The 15,599-nt window shown below is 46.7% G+C and overlaps 1 protein-coding gene and 1 long non-coding RNA gene across 13 annotated transcripts in view; one reads left to right on the forward strand and one right to left on the reverse strand.

Moving 5' to 3' along the window:
* The window catches only part of AMOTL1 (angiomotin like 1), a 166,236-nt gene that overhangs the window by 42,705 nt on the left and 107,932 nt on the right, over positions 1-15,599 (forward strand). The window contains exons 1-2 of one of the 12 annotated variants that reach the window (XM_013979295.2): positions 10,003-10,017; positions 11,578-11,660. The exons of 7 other annotated variants lie outside the window; for them this stretch is intronic. Coding sequence is in view for 2 of the 5 variants with exons in the window: in XM_005667239.3 (XP_005667296.2) it covers positions 9,969-10,017 (49 nt within the window). In the remaining 3 variants the exon portion in view is untranslated. Of the gene's footprint in view, positions 1-9,476; positions 9,501-9,739; positions 10,018-11,577; positions 11,661-15,599 lie in introns of those variants that run through there. 4 more of the 12 variants (XM_021062685.1, XM_005667239.3, XM_005667238.3 and 1 more) reach the window with 4 other exon arrangements.
* LOC110255417 lies at positions 2,401-11,364 on the reverse strand. Its single transcript, XR_002335588.1, has 2 exons — positions 10,945-11,364; positions 2,401-2,854 (listed from the first exon to the last, which is right to left on the reverse strand). It is a non-coding gene; the product is annotated as an uncharacterized LOC110255417 (long non-coding RNA).

A 15,599-nucleotide genomic window follows, 5' to 3' on the forward strand; every position in this document is an offset into this window, starting at 1 on the left:
TGCTTGACAGTAAATACTTTAGGGGCACAGGGGGACGGATAAATTAGGGCAGTGGGATTAACATATACACACTACTATATATAAAACAGATAACCAGCAAAGGACCTTCGAGATAGCACAGGGAACTATACTCAATGTTTTATAATAACCTATAAGGGAAAAGATTCTGAAAAAGAAAATATATCTCTCTATATCTACATATCTATCTATATCTGAATCGCTGTGCTCTAGGCCTCAAACTAACATAGTATTGAAAATCAACTATGCTTCCATTAAAAAAAAAAAAAAAAACCCAGGGAGTTCCCTGGTGGCCTAGCAGTTAAGAACTTGGTGGTGTCACTGCGCTGACTCAGGTTCAATCCCTGGCCTGGGAACTTCTGCCTGCTGTGGGCACAACCAAAAAACAACCACCAGTAAATATTCTAGGGGAACTTCCGGTTTTTAAGAAAATAGAGAAGGGGCCCCTGGGTGCAGAACGTGGTCCGAAATGAACCCTATGGAATGTTGGGGGTTAAAGAAAGGCTGAATGTTGACGTCTCCTGCTGGAACTTGTAACCCGCCAGGAGTCCTTTGCTTCTGTCTCCCAAAGGCTTGCTATTTACTGGCCGGAGACCAAAAGGAAAAGTTCATTATGTAGCCCTTGTGGTTGGCCAGCCAGAGACCTCAGACTGTCTCCTTTAAAAAAAAAAAAATTTCCCCTTTTGTCTCTAAAAGCCATTTCCACCGCACACTTAAAAGAGGGATTCCAGGTTCTGAACATTAGCTATAGCCCGAGGAATGTGGCAGGCAGTTGAGGTCACTGTGGGACCCTCGTGAATGGGGTAGCTTCACATGACCACCTGCTGCCTTCATGTCCAGCGGGTCCTCTTGTCATGAGTGTAACTAGAATCAAACAGGTTAGCACATCTAAAGCACTTTGAACGGTGTCTGACAAATGACCAACTTTTTTTTTTTTTTTTTTTTTTTTTTTTTTGTCTTTTTATGGCTGCACCTGTGGCTTAAGGAAATTCCCAGGCTAGGGGTCGAATCGGAGCTATAGCTGCTGGCCTACACCACAGCCACAACAATGCCAGATTTGAGCTGCATCTGCTACCTACATACCTACCACAGCTTGTGGCAACACCAGATCCTTAACCCAGTGATCGAGGCCAGGGATTGAACTCTCATCCTCATGGATACTAGTTGGGTTCATTACTGCTGAACCATGGTGGGAACTCCAAATGACCAGCACTTAATCCATGTTACCCTTATTTTCCTGCTTCCCTTTTTTCCTGCCTTCCTTCATTTCCCTCATCACTTTGAAGTAGGTCTTCCTTCCTTGAGCTGTGTTCTATTTCTTTTTCCCCATTCTGTTCATCTAGTGACACTGAAAGAAGAGAAAGGGCGAAAGAGAGTCAATCACAAATGTAGATTCTAAAGCCACCACCAGCTCAAATAGTGCCTTTGAACAGATTAGGAAAAAAACATCCCCTCCAAGTGGATGAAGAGCAGAGGCCGTGTTCCTGATGTAGTGAGTAGAGAATAAACTAGATTTCGGCCCCACACCTCTGCCTCATTCACTCCCTTAGCCCCGTACTCTTGTGCAGTGAACAGCTTACACAACTGGACATGGTAGCTCTGATTCCCCACTCCCAGCCTTCTAGTGGATTTTTTTTCCCCCTTTTCTGGAAATCCTTTCAGGGTTGTTAAATACTAAAAAGACTATATTTTTCTTTGAGTAATACATTAAAAATAAATTTCCCCCAAATTATTTACATTATTTTCCCCAAGTTCTGATCTCCTAAATAAAAACGATGTCTAAAACTTGCCATACTTATGCCAATAGTTAACCAAAGTTTATTTGTTCCAGTTCAAATTGGCATTATAAAAGGCATTCTAATAAAAAGAGCTAATATTTGTGGAGAGCTTTTCATGTACTACGTGTCTTGCTAAGAACTTTCTATCAGTCATCCCAAAACAATCCTGTAGGGCAGGTACTATTGTTTCCCTCATTTGACAGATGGGGAGTTGGAGCCTAGACAGGTTGAATAATGTGCCAAGTCACACCTGGGAAGTGGTAGAGCCAGGACCTGAGCCCTGCTCTGTTCTCTCCTGCTGGGATTCCTAATCTCCACCCTCACTTCCCGGGGAAGTTACTAGAACCCAAACTCCCGATTTCCAGTGGCAGATTCTTGGCAGAACCATCATTTGCATCCAGACCCATTTGATTGTAGAATTGTGGGCTGGCCCATTTACAGTACTGCCTTTTATAGTGTATTTATAGATTTATTTATATGCATTTTTGTGAGCAGAGGCCATACGAGGCTATTCACACACTGAGTGGAGTGTGTGGCTTATTCAATGTAATCGAAAATAGTATGGAATGAATGAATGAATGAACTTCGGCAACTCTCACGTGGCTCTGCCTTCTTTCAAACTCTATTGTGCTTTCTGTTAATCCTTTCAGTTAGTCCATCTGTCTAGGATTTATTTTTTTTCTAGTCGTTTCTATGTATTCTCCTCCTGACCTTGGACTTTTCTGAAGATTCTCTCTGCTTAGCATGATACTGGCTCTGTCACTGCCACATAATAATTCATGATTTCTGGATGGATCACTTATCATATAAAATGTAAATTTTAATTCTTCTCCCCCGATTCTGAGTTGACGCCGTAAAACACATTTTTCTCCTAAGTTGAACCACCCAGAGTGGCCAGAGTCCTTGAGAATGGAGGGGGCTTCGCCACCTCTCTGTCTTTGGCTTTTAAAGTACAAGATGTGCTGGAAGACATGCTGGGCTTTCTCGCTTGTTCTAGAAAGAGAAGAGTTAGAACTGCTACTTAGTGGAGGGTCCATTCTTTCCACTGTTTCATCCACCTATGAACAGAAAGGACATATTTTCAGAATAAAACACACCAGCGTCCTTTTCAGAATGGCAACTACAAGGGATGTTAATTAAGTATAACATTCTGATCAAAGTTATCTCCAGTTATCGTGACAGTCCTTGGTTTTAGTAGTGATTTTATGTTGCTGTTGTTTTAGAAACTCAGTATGATTTCAGTTTTAGAAAGAAAAAAACAAATAAAAAAAACCGCATATCTGTACCATTATTGGAAATAGAGTAAAATCTGCTCAGTTTTTTGCTCATGAAGAGAGAAATAGGAAGGAGTTGCCATAGCATGATATATGCTGTTGGATGGACAAAACTGAGGCTGTCTCTTATGCTGATGCAATTGGATTCCCTGGAATGATCAGTATAATTAGACGGGAGCCTATAAACTGGGGAATATCAACTACTCAGCTAACTCAGTGCTCCTCCAGTGGGGGCAGTTTTACCCCTAGGGGATGTTTGACAATGTCTGGAGACCTTATTTTGGACAACTTGGAGTGGGGGTCGGCGGATTGCTACTGGCATCGAATAGGTAGGGGCAGGGAATCTGCTAAACATCCAGCAATCCAGAGGGCAGCCCTCACGACAAAGAACTGCCAGCCCCAAATGTCAAGAGTACCAAGGTTGAGAAACCCTGAAATAACCAATCAACCAAAGAGCCTGAGCGTTCAGAATTCCCAAGGGTTCCATCCTAAGAGCAGCAAATAACAATTAGAATGCTGATCATTTATTAAATACCCAAGACATGGCAGGAGCTATCTGTTCATAGCTACTGAGTGTCTCAGTCAGGATCCCACCCCAGCTTTGTTTGGGGCCAAGGTCTCTCCTCTCCCTCCTTGGTTATTCTGGTGTAGGTGCATTTTCCCTGGACCTGATTGTATCCAGCCTCTGCTTCTTGTGTTTTATATAGATCAGATCATGTGTTTAATGCATATTAGGTAAGACACTCAGAGGAGAAAGCTGTGAGGTAAGAAGAGACCAGTGTGTCACAATGGGTGTGAAGCTGAAAACATCCAGACAAACAGGCCTCGGCTCCATAACTCACTAAATGAGCCAAACGCCTACGGAGGATGATAGCGCAGAGCCTGCCCCTTAGTTGGTACTTAATACATATTGGCTGGGCAGTGTTTTCATAATCCAGAGTCCTTGGGTAAGCTTCAAATGGATCAGGGTTTCCAAATGACCTATTCTATTATATAACTTTTTTTTTTTTTTTTTTTGGTCTTTTGTCTTTTTAGGGCTGCTCCCACGGCATATGGGGATTCCCAGGCTAGGGGTCTAATTGGAGCTGTTGCCACCAGCCTACACCACAGCTTACAGCAACGCTGGATCCTTAACCCACTGAGCGAGGCCAGGGATCAAACTCGCAACGTCATGGTTCCTAGTCGGATTTGTTTCCACTTCGCCACAACAGGAACTCCCCTATAATATAACTTTTTTGGGGGGTGGTGCACCTGCGGCATATGAAAGTTCCCAGGCTAGGGGTCGAATTTGGGCTGAAGCTGTCAGCCTACACCACAGCCACAGCAACTCCAAATCTGAGCTGCTTCTGCAATCTCACCACAGCTCACGGCAAAGATAGATCCTTAACCCACTAGCAAGGTCAGGGAGGGAACTCGCATCCTCCTGGACACTAGTCAAGTCCGTTACCACTGAGCCACAATAGGAACTCACCTGTTATATAACTTTTAACTCCTCCCAGGAGCAGTTTCCTTATCTCTAAGGCCCCTGGTATTTCCAGAACTGCAGAGGGGTCTCAACTGTGCATCTTCTATTTGCCGTGCACATCTTCCTCTTGCTTCTCAGTCTCCATTCTCTGTCAGTCTGGCCTGGCAGAGGTTCATCCTTTACCCCCGCCTTCCTCCCACCTGTGCTCTCCCGGCATCCTCTGCTTTGAGCACTCCCAGGACACCCTGCCTTTTGCTCCTGTCAACAGTTTGCAAGACGGGGGCAGGGCCTGTGTCGGAATCTCCAGAGGAGGCATGTGCCATGTGAAAAAGCTTATTGGAGAATGAGATTTTATATTTGGAAACATGAAGGGCAAAAAAAAAAAAAAATACAACTATTGTTTTTGTAAAACAAAGAACTGAAAGAAATGCTTGGGAGAAATTGTCCTGCCTGGCAATAAGATAGAGATTTTTAAGTCTGAACTTGGTGTGACTATTTTATGTTTTGGAGAAGAATTGGTTTAAAGAAAAGTGTTGCAGGGAATTTCTGTTGTGGCTCAGTGGAAATGACCCTGAGTAGTGCCAGTGAGAGTGTGGGTTCGATCCCTGGCCTCGCTCAGTGGGTTAAGGACCCAGTGTTGCTGCAAGCTGTAGTGTGTAGGCCACAGATGTGGCTCAGATCTGGCATTGCTGTGGCTGTGGCTTAGGCAGGCAGCTATAGCTATATTTCCCCTAGCCTGGGAACCTCCATATGCCGCAGGTGCGGCCCTAAAATGACAAAAAAAAAAAAAAAAAAAAAAAAAAAGAAAAAGAAAAGAAAGAAAATGTTTCCTCCAAGTTTATGCAGCAACTGTAAAAATGTCATAATTATTTTTCAGGGATTACTGCTTTCTTATAATAGTGGACCCAAGCTGAAATACCATTCCTACCTATTACTGGAGATACCCAGTAACTAAGTTGCTGTCATTGTATGATAGCATCCTCCTCCCCAGAGCAAAACATAAAATAAAATACAATAAAACAAAATAAAGAAAAAGTGTTGCAGAGCTGGGCAGTGTGAGTTCTCCTTTCGCTGCTGAGCTCCTTCCCTCAGCACTTGGGTTTCTTGGAACCTGCCCTTTCCCCCCCAGAACAAAGCCAGTCCCTCCTGTATGCGCCCATAATGCTCGGTTTTTAACATTCTAATTTGTCACCATCGTCTTTTACTTTTATCACATTAAGTTCTGATATAGTACATGCTACTAAATGAGGAATATAAGAGCTCCTTGACCCCACTGCGCCGACGGGAGACCCCTAGTCCGTGGCCCTCAAACGAGGATGTGCTGGGGGTCACTTACAGTGGGTTCTGCCACCAGTCCATCCTTCTGAGTCTCTAGAATTTGGAAGGGGGACATCAGAATTTAAATTTTGTTGTGCTTTGGTATATAAATCACTACAGAACTTGGGCTTATATGTTCTAGAAGCAAAACAGGCATTTGATTTAGGCAGCCTGGCTGTATTCAGTCTTGGTTTGTTCACTCAGCAGGTGTTCACTGGGAACGACCAATTGTGGTGTGACCTGTCCTAGGTGATGCGGGCAATTGCTGTTCCTTTTGTGGACATGCCTGTTCACGCTCTTTTTGTCATTTGCTATTTCCCTCCCGGCAGGGTTCATTCTCAGGGCCCATCCTAGTCAAAGTAGCCACTGATACAGACTTTAAGGGTGTGTTCCTTTGGCGGGCACAGTGGAGAAGAGTGAAGGGGAAGGGGAATTGCATTTGAACAGAGAATTTGAATTCCCTGGTATTTCGAATCACTGGGGAAGGGGAGGGTTTCTTTTACGGAATTCTCATTTTGTGCCCAGGACATGACACGTACTATTTCATTTCATCTTCACCATAAGCCAATAAGGTAAGTGCAATTGTTCCCATTTTACAGAGGAGGAAGCTGAGGCTTATGTTATAGTACTTTTTGTGGCTAGAAATAGGTGGACCAAGACCAGAACTCAGACTTCCTCTGAAGGCCGTGCTCATTCTTCTCTAGCTGGATGCCTCCATTACCTCACTTTTCTTCCAGCCTCTGTGCTTGCCTGGAACCTCCTGGTACCTGCCCCGTTTGGAGTTAAAGATTGTTTTCTGAGCTGTTCCTAAGAGTGCCAAAATTGTTCTGCTGCCTTCTTAACTTTCCTAGGGGTGCGTAAGACAACTTGGGTCACCTTAGAAAGGATGCTGACTTGGAGAGTGAGTATGTAGCTCCTAAACCAGAGATGCTGACTAGTTCACTACCTAACTGCTAGTAAAGCTGCACATAGTTTTTATTGTAAACAACCCTTGTTTCTATTTGGTCCCAATGGTAATTAGAATCTGCCACCAAATATACTGTAAAATGTCATCAGTGGTCTCTTGCTTGGTCAAATCCGAAGTCTTTTTCTCTGGCCTTCGTTCCTGAACAATAGAGTCTGATGTATTTGACGTAGATTATTCATGTTCTATGTTTGATATAGATTATTCATGTTCTATGTTATTAATAGTTGAGGAAAGGAAAGTGGAAGGAGGGGGAAATTGGCCTACCAGTTATCTCTTGGTAGCAATTTGAAAATTCTAGGCTTGATCCATGGGATTGAATGAGCAGATTCTGGAGCCCACAGGCTATGCTTATCACTTCCTCAGAAGTCCAGGAATCTGTAGCATTTGATAGAGGGACCATCTTTGTAAAACGTCCTCTGGCTTCCCTGCCTTTAAACCTCCCCAGCTCTTCTACTTCTCCAGCCTCTGCCTCTCCTGCCTCCTCCTTGCTGAATTTTCCATAGTGGGCATTTTTCAAGTAAACGGATCTTCACTGCTTCATCTCTTTTTTTCCGACTTCCTCTCTTGACTTCTCAGCCAGGCTCTTGCTCTTTATTTCCAGCTGCCCAAAGGATGGGAAGCCTGTCAGTGCCTTTCTTCACCCAGTTCCCCTCTCAACTCAGGTTCTTCCTTCACAGGTCCATCCATTGGGCCACTTGGTTTCTAAATCTTCCAAGAGTGATCCATTCTCCCTATGACCCAGGCTCAAAATCTGGGGTAACTGGATTACTTTGTTCTTTGTCCCAGCATAGCTGTCTAGTCAATGAAAGAGAGTAAACTTGCTTCAAAGATTTAGTATCTTCCCTGTATTTGTCATCTTCAAAGATTTGGTATCTAGATGGCATATCTCCCTTCCTTTGTATCTCCTTTGCCCCAACCTCCCTCGTCCTTTCTTCCTGCAGCTGTTTCCCACACTGGCTTCCTCTCTCCAGGGCTATTGGTGGGTTGCTCCAAACACTAGCAAATATGTGCTGAGCACTTACATGCATTGTGCTAAGCATCTTATATTTGTTACTTTTCAGTTCCTACCACCACCCTGTGAGGGTGGGGGCTATTTCCCTCATCTTCCAAATGAGAAACTGAGGTTTAGAGAGGTGAGCTGACTTGCCCAAGTGCTCAACCACAGACACCGTGGTTGAATTGTGACTCAACAATCCAGTTCTGTTTTGTTCCAGTGGATGCTTATACCTGTCAAATTCTGCTGTATCTACTAGGGGACAGTTAATAAATATTAGTTTCCTTCCTACTTTCCCTCCTTTTTCTTTCTACCACCTTTCCCCCAGCCTGTATTAAATTCATACCATGCCGGCAGCATCTGAGCTCCACTACCTTCAAGGCTTTTCTTTCACCTGCATGTAGTCAGCCCTCTGCACTTTTTCAAAGCAACTCCAGTGCTTTCCTGTTCTCTGGTTGCATCTTTTGTTATATACATAAATCCTTGAAGGGCTGGTTAGCTGCTGTTTCATTTGTTTCTTTCTCTTTTTTAATTTTTTTTTTTTTGGTCTTTTTTGGGCCACGCCCATGGCATATGGAGGTTCCCAGGATAGAGGTGGAATGGGAGTTACAGCTGCCAGCCTACGCCACAGCCACAGCAATGCTGGATCCGAGCCTCATCTGTGACCTACACCATAGCACATGGCAACGGCGGATCCTTAACCCACTGAGCAAGGCCAGGGATAGAACCCTCATCCTCATGGATACTAGTCAGGTTCCATAACCGCTGAGCTACAACAGGAACTCATCATTTGTTTTCACAACTGGAACTCATTTGTTTCTTTTATGTGTTATCAAGCACTAGGGTAGTGGACTTTAAATGGGGTAGATATTTTGTAAATAATCCTTCAATTATTGCATTTGGGCTTTATCTTCAGAGCAGAGGTTACTGACCCATCGGGGATGTTTCAGAAGAACAGACTGGAATCAGAAGGACACACAGCCTGCCAGGATTGAGTACAGGGGTAAAACTGCTGGTGGACTAGTTAGCTAATTGCCGCAGTCCAGGCAGGAATCCCTGAAGGAATCCTGCTTTAGTGAGAAGGCAAAGAGGTGAGAGGTGTGGAATGCACTGACTCTGGCACTAACACCTGCAGCAGCAACTGCACTGTTATTACCTGGCCTCTTCCTTCTCAGAGCAGCAGCGCCGGCTCCTGAAAGCTAGGGAGAAACATTATGGTGTGGGCTGGTTGGGGTCCCCAGGGCCAGGCTCCGAGGTCTGTAATTGGGTGAAATGGGGTGGATGAGTCGTGTTACTCAGTACAGTCTGATTTCAGAGGTGGGGCAAAGTCGGCAACGTTTCTCCAGAGTCATCTAGTTTCTTTGCCTCCACGCAGGCAGACAACAGCTTAGAGGTTTCTCACCACTGGTTGTAACATCTAAGGTTGTAGAATCTGTTTTAACCCTTCTATTTGTCCACGGAGCCGGTGGTAGCAGCTTGTCGCCCAGTGCCAGTGTGTGATGGAAGCACTACGGCCACAGGAACGCAAAGCGCCAAGTCTGGCCACATTTCATGCGGACATTCCGCTTAAAAAGAAATAAAAAATCCTCGTAGAACCTAATCTGGACTTGGAGGGCAGGTCGGGAAACCGATTTCGGCCGGGAGGTGGCCCGGTGGGAAGGAGGGGAAAGTCAAGGAGGGAGAACGGGTGAGTCTGACGTGAATTAAAACGCGGCCGGGGCCAGGACAAGGGAGGCTGTCTCCCTCCTAACTCTCGGGGAGACACGTCAGCTTGCGCTCAGGGCAATTTCAGCCGGCGATCTCCCGGGCTCCGGGAGGGGCGCCGGGCGGCTGGAGACCGGCTCTAGGGCCCAGCGGCCCGGCGTCGGGCGGGGGTGGGGTGTAGGGTTACGGCGACCCGCCCGGACGACCCTCCCTCGGCGGCGCGCAGCGCGCGGGGAGCGCGGGCAGCGGCGGGGGCGCGCGGGCCGCTCTAGGACCCAGCGGCGGCTGTCGGGTTTGGGGCTGGAGGGGAAGCCCCGGCGTTTCTCCGCCTCGCGTGTGAACGGGGCTGATTGTCGGGCGTCGCTTCCCCGCGCTGCCCCACGCCATGCCCAGCGCGCTGCCCGGCGGCCGCCTTCTCCAGCCGCGGCACTGAACTAGCCATGATCGCCTCATGTGGAGGGCAAAGTTGCGCCGGGGAACTTGTGAGTCGGCGGTGAAAGGTAACTGGTCCCTGCTCGGGGTGCAGGGAGGGCGCCTCCAACTCTCCCGCGCGGAACCCAGTCGACGGATGTTCCCCGCCGGGCCGGGGGCTCCTCTCGGCCCTGGGGCTGAGATCGGCCCGGCTCCGGAGCCACTGGGGCAGCTTTTTCGGCGCCTGAGGCCGGGAGTGCCCGCCACTGGCATCTTGATCTCCCTTACCCAGATTGTTTAAAAAAAAAAAAAAATCAGAGTTCCCGCGCCACTCTGCAGGCCCGGGAGCCAGCGGGCTGGGTGGCAGCACCGCGCCGCCCCGCGCCCCCTCGAAGATTGGGAGTCCTTTGGCCCTCGCGGCCGGGGGCCCGGGGTGCAGGCGCGCCCCCGCCTCCTGGCTGGCCCTTCGGGAGGGGCACTGCCATATGGCCGCACTCTCCGCGACGCGCCCGCGTACGGGTCCCGGGCAGCCTAGGGAGGCGGCGGAAGGGGTGGTCGGTGGACGCTTCCCTCCGCGCGAGACAAAGGCGCGCACGCTGGCCCAGCAGACGTGCCGGACCTTTCCTGCAGCCCTTCCCCCGGCCCTGCCGGGTCGGGGTGGCGAAGGGGTCGTGCAGGGGACCCCGAGGCTCGGGTAGCTTTGCTGTTGCTCTTTCTTTGTTCTCCCGGCCCAAGTTTCTTTGACAGAAACCGGGGAGTTGGATCCAGCTTTCCCTTGCAGTTAGTGTTGTCTTTAAAAGAATCTGCTTTGGGGGGAATATATTTAAACTTTTCGAGTGGAACTGGCTTTGCTTGGGATGGGACATTCGTGGCAGGAGCGAGATTGGCACTTTGGCCGATGTCAGCCGGGGCGGAGCGGAGCCCTGCCCTCGGGCCGGGGCCGGATGTGCCCCGTGGGCAGCCGGACTGGAGGATCGGGCGGTGGAAGGAAAGAACGAGCGCCGACGCGCACCTACCTTTCCCGCCTCCTCCGGAGACCCCGCCAAGTTGCCCGCTTCGGATCCCAGACTATGAAACCGGCTCCCCGGCCGAAGCTTCCGCGCCTCGCCACGCCCTACTTTCTAGTATCTTGATAGATGCCTGGAAAGACCTTAACTTTCCATTTTTGCTCAAAGGTTTCAGCTTTTTTGGCTTCGGCGTTGGTTTACTGTCCCCGAGGGGTACATGCTGTGGAAAATGTCAGGCTAGTGTGTGGATTACCTGAACTGGGGCTTCTGTCGACCGGGCCCTGATCGTGGGCCTCGGAGCCTTGGCGTCTGGACTGAACCGTTTTCGCCCTGGGTTCCTCAGTTCCTTTGCCCTGTCCTGATACAGTGCGGACGTGGTTGTAGTCTCCTGTATCAGGAGAATCGAGTTTTTGTACTGCTTATAAAGTCCTTGGGTGCGGTGGAGGTATGGGGACACGAGAGCCATTTATTGACCCTGGAGAACCCCAAACAATAACGTTACTTGCCGTAAGCAGATCCAGCCAGAATAGAGGGATTATTAATAGCTACTGTTCCAAAAAAATTTCCTTCCTTTTCGGGAAGTGAAAAGTCTGGGCTTGAAATGTTGAACCATCATTTCTCTCTGCTTCCAAAACTGGCCAGTGTGTCCTTGCCAAACTGGTAAGGTTTCTCCCGGCTGCCCACCACCCCTGGACCTGACGGCTCTCCATGGACATCAGACCCAGGTAAGGACTGGACTCTCTCTAGGTTGCAAGTCCTTGAAGCATCTAGACCAGTGTGGCATTGCTTTCCCAGGACGGTGCTCTGATCATCACAGTGCATCTACTATGAACGCTCTTTATGGGAGCAATGTGGGCCCAAGGTTTAATACACTTTAAACTGTTTTGCAGAGGAGCAGAGGGTTGGAAACCATTGATTTGATCAGAATGAAAAGGAGTAAAGGGATAGAGAAGGTTTTAGAGCTGCCTGCCTCTCTTCTCCTTGGTAGACTGGGGGTGGGGGGTGTTTAGTTTCTGAAGGGGTGTACTTACTTTGCTTTTGTGACATACATTTTTTACGATAAATGAGGAAACCCTTGTGAATGCTGCAGGTGGGTAGGAAGGTGCCGCATTCGTAACTCCACGCCTCTCCCCCTTCTTTTTATTTTTTAGTTTTTGTGTCTTTTTTGCCTCTTCAGGGCCACACCCATGGCATATGGAGGTTTCCAGGCTAGGGTCGAATCAGAGCTGCAGCCGACTGGCCAGAGCCATAGCAACGCCAGATTGGAGCTGGGTCTGCGACCTACACCACAGCTCACGGCAACGCCGGATCCTTAACTGACTGAGCAGGGCCGGGGATCGAACCTGTGTCCTCATGGATGCTAGTCAGATTCGTTTTCACTGAGCCACGATGGGAACTCCGTCCCCCTTCTTTTTAAAATGCACAGAAGTCTTGGTCTTTTTCGGTTCTGTGCAGGTGGTGGAGTGCAAGGAATACTAATATACTGAAGGGCATGTGGAGATCAAAGCATTTAAAAATACATCTTTTCAAGGAAGCTAATGGAGGACTTTCAGTTTAAATGAGATTTTAAAGTGCCCTCGTTAGGAAAAGCACAGGAATGCAGAAACCTGAGTGATTTGATGGGAAGGTACTCTGCTGATTAGACTTGAGAGTGTCTGCCCTTGGCCAATTAGTCTGGAGGCTTCTGTGGATAGAGCTTTGCTTTTTTTTATGTTACCCCTGTGGAGAAGTATGGACCCAGGGTCTGGGGGAAAGATAGCCGAACTAATTGAAATTGGATGGCAGTCTGGCCGCTGAGAGTTCTGTCCTAGGTACCAGGACTGTGTTTCTTCTCATAATTTGTGAAAGTGCTTTGAAAATGATAAAGTGCTATATAACATAAAGCTTTGTAAGGAAAAAAAAAATAAGGAATGACTTAGGAAACAAGGGACTTGCTAGTGAAAATGTAAATGTTTAATGTTCCAGGCCAAGAAATTAAAGAGAAAGCAACTTTGTAAGACCTATTAGTAGTCCTGATAAGCGAAATTCTCCCCAAGTAGCATCTTCTTCCCTTCCAGGTAGCTATCTGCATTTAAATGCATATGGAAGCCGAGATCAGGGAATTCTCTAGTGTTTTGAACAATTTTTTCTCCTCCTGTTTTTTTCATTAATTTTGATAGGTTCTTATGTCCCAGAATTCACTAGGCAATAGAATACTTTTTTTTTTTTTTCTTTTGTCATTTTAGGGCCGCACCTGGGGCATTTGGAGATTCTCAGGCTAGAGGTCTTATCGGAGCTACAGCTGCCGGCCTACGCCACAGTCACAGCAACGCCAAATCCGAGCCACAACTGTAGCCTCCACACTACAGCTTGCAGAAACACTGGATCCTTCACCCACTGAGTGAAGCCAGGCATCGAACCCGAAACCTCATGGTTCCTGGTCAGATTCGTTTCTGCTGCGCCACGATGGGAACTCCGGCAATAGAATACTTGAAAAGCAAGGGGTACCTTGGAGGTCAAGTACGAGGACATATTTGATTATAAGTTTTGTTGGAAATAGTCTGAGGTTTTTATTTGTTTGCTTAGCAGTTTTTTGTCTTAAAGGTTTTATTTTGTTGGTTTGTTTTGGAGGGAAGGCAGCATTGAAATCTTGGCCATTGTGGGTAGATCTGAACACCACGTTTTCTTGGAAGGGAGCCATGCCTGGGCTTGTGTGTTGGCACCACTCTGAGCGCTTCTCTAACTTGTGAGGCCCTTGGCCTCCATCCTTGTGCAACCTTAGGATATATTCATTCCTGGCACTTAGGACCAGACTCCTGGGCTCCCAAAGTGGCTCACACATGAGGCATTTTTGTCCCCCTTTGTTATCGGGGTGGGGGAAGAGCCCTAACGTGTTAGAAAACGTGTCTCTCTTAAGCTTCTTGAGAGTTGGGTTTAACTTTTCAAAAGAATAAAGTCTTCTGGTTCTCTCTTTGTATTTTATATCTGTCTTTGGGACTTCACTGGCCCATGGTACAGCTGTGCACACCCCTTTTTTATTTGTTTTTTTTTTTTTTTTAAGTAAAAGGCCTGTAATTCACTTGTTTGTTTGTTTAACTTTTGGTTTTGAAATGACTGGAGCTCTGTGGCAAGTTGCACAAATAGTAGAGAGGTCCCACTCTTCACCCACTTTTCCCCTTGGTAACATCTCACGTAACCAAAATACAACTGCAGAACCAAGAAATGGACTTGGGGGCAATCCAGACCATATTCAGATTTTACCGGTTTTACATGCACACACTTGGGCTTGTGTGTGTGTATACTTTTGTGCAGTTTTTTTCACATGCGTATACTCCTGTAGCTACCACCTCCGTCAAGGCACGGAATTATTCTGTCACCTCCAGGATCTCCTTCGTGCCACCCCTTATGGTCACACCTTTCTTACCCTCACCCCATCTTTAAACCCTGCTGTTCTCCATCTATACTTTTGAAAATGTTACATACATAAAATTATGCAATATATGATTTTTTGAGATCAGTGTCATTGAGATGAGCATCATACCCTTGAGATCCACCCAGACTGTTGCATTATCACTAGTCCTTTCCTTTTTATCGCTGAATAGTATTCCCTGGTGTGGATACTGGGGTTGGGTTAAGCATTTACCCATCAAAAAACTTCTGGGTTGTTTTCAGTTTTGGGGTCAGTTAAAGTTGCTGAGTGTTCCTGTGTAGGTTTTGGTGAGGACAAAGTTTTCATTTTTTTCTGGAACAAATGCCAGAATTGTGATTGCTAGGTTTTGTATGGTAAGTTTATGTGAAGTTTTTTTTGTTTTTTTTTTTTAAGGGCCCCACCCATGGCACATGGAAGTTCCCAGGCTAGGGGTCTAATTGGAGCTGTTGCCGCGACCTACACCAGAGCCACAGCTACGCCAGATCCAAGCCACGTCTGTGACCTACACCACAGCTCACAGCAATGCTGGATCCTTAATCCACTGAGAGAGGCCAGGGATCAAACCCGCAACCTCATGGTTCCTGGTCAGATTCGTTTCTGCAGCACCACGACGGGAACTCCAGTTTATGTGTAGTTTTTTTTTTAAAAGAAATTGTCTAACTATTCCAGAGTGGCTGCACTGTTGTACAGTCCCACCAGCAGTGGGTGAGAGATGCGGGTTCTCTGCCTCCTCACCAGCGTTTGTTTATCATTTTAGCTGTCCCAGTATGTGTTCTAGTTTCATCACAGGTTTAATTTGCATTCCCTAATGGCTAATGATGGTGGGCATCTTTTTATATGCTTATTTGCCATCTGTATATTCTCTTTGGTGAAATATCTGCTTCTGTCTTGCCCATGTTCTAATCGGATTATTATATAGATATTCTTTTGCCTTTAAGCTTTGAGATTCTTCATAAATTCCAATTAAGAGTCCAGATATGTGACTCACATATGTTTTTTCTAGTATGTAGTTGTTTTTTCAAACTTCTATCCAGATCTTTTGCAGGAAGAAAATTTTCATCTTACTGAAGTCCAATTTATTGATTCCTCCCTTTTAAGGATTATGTTTTTGGTGTTACGCCTAAAAACATCTTGCCTAGGTTAATATCCCGAAGATTTTCTCCTATTTTCTTTTGTTAAGTTTCAGTTGTACATTTTATCTTCAGGTCATAGCTCACTTCTGTCCTCCTAACAGGATGTATGCCTTGCAAACGAT

This window comes from Sus scrofa, chromosome 9 (assembly GCF_000003025.6).
Source record: "Sus scrofa isolate TJ Tabasco breed Duroc chromosome 9, Sscrofa11.1, whole genome shotgun sequence".
Taxonomy (NCBI): domain Eukaryota; kingdom Metazoa; phylum Chordata; class Mammalia; order Artiodactyla; family Suidae; genus Sus; species Sus scrofa.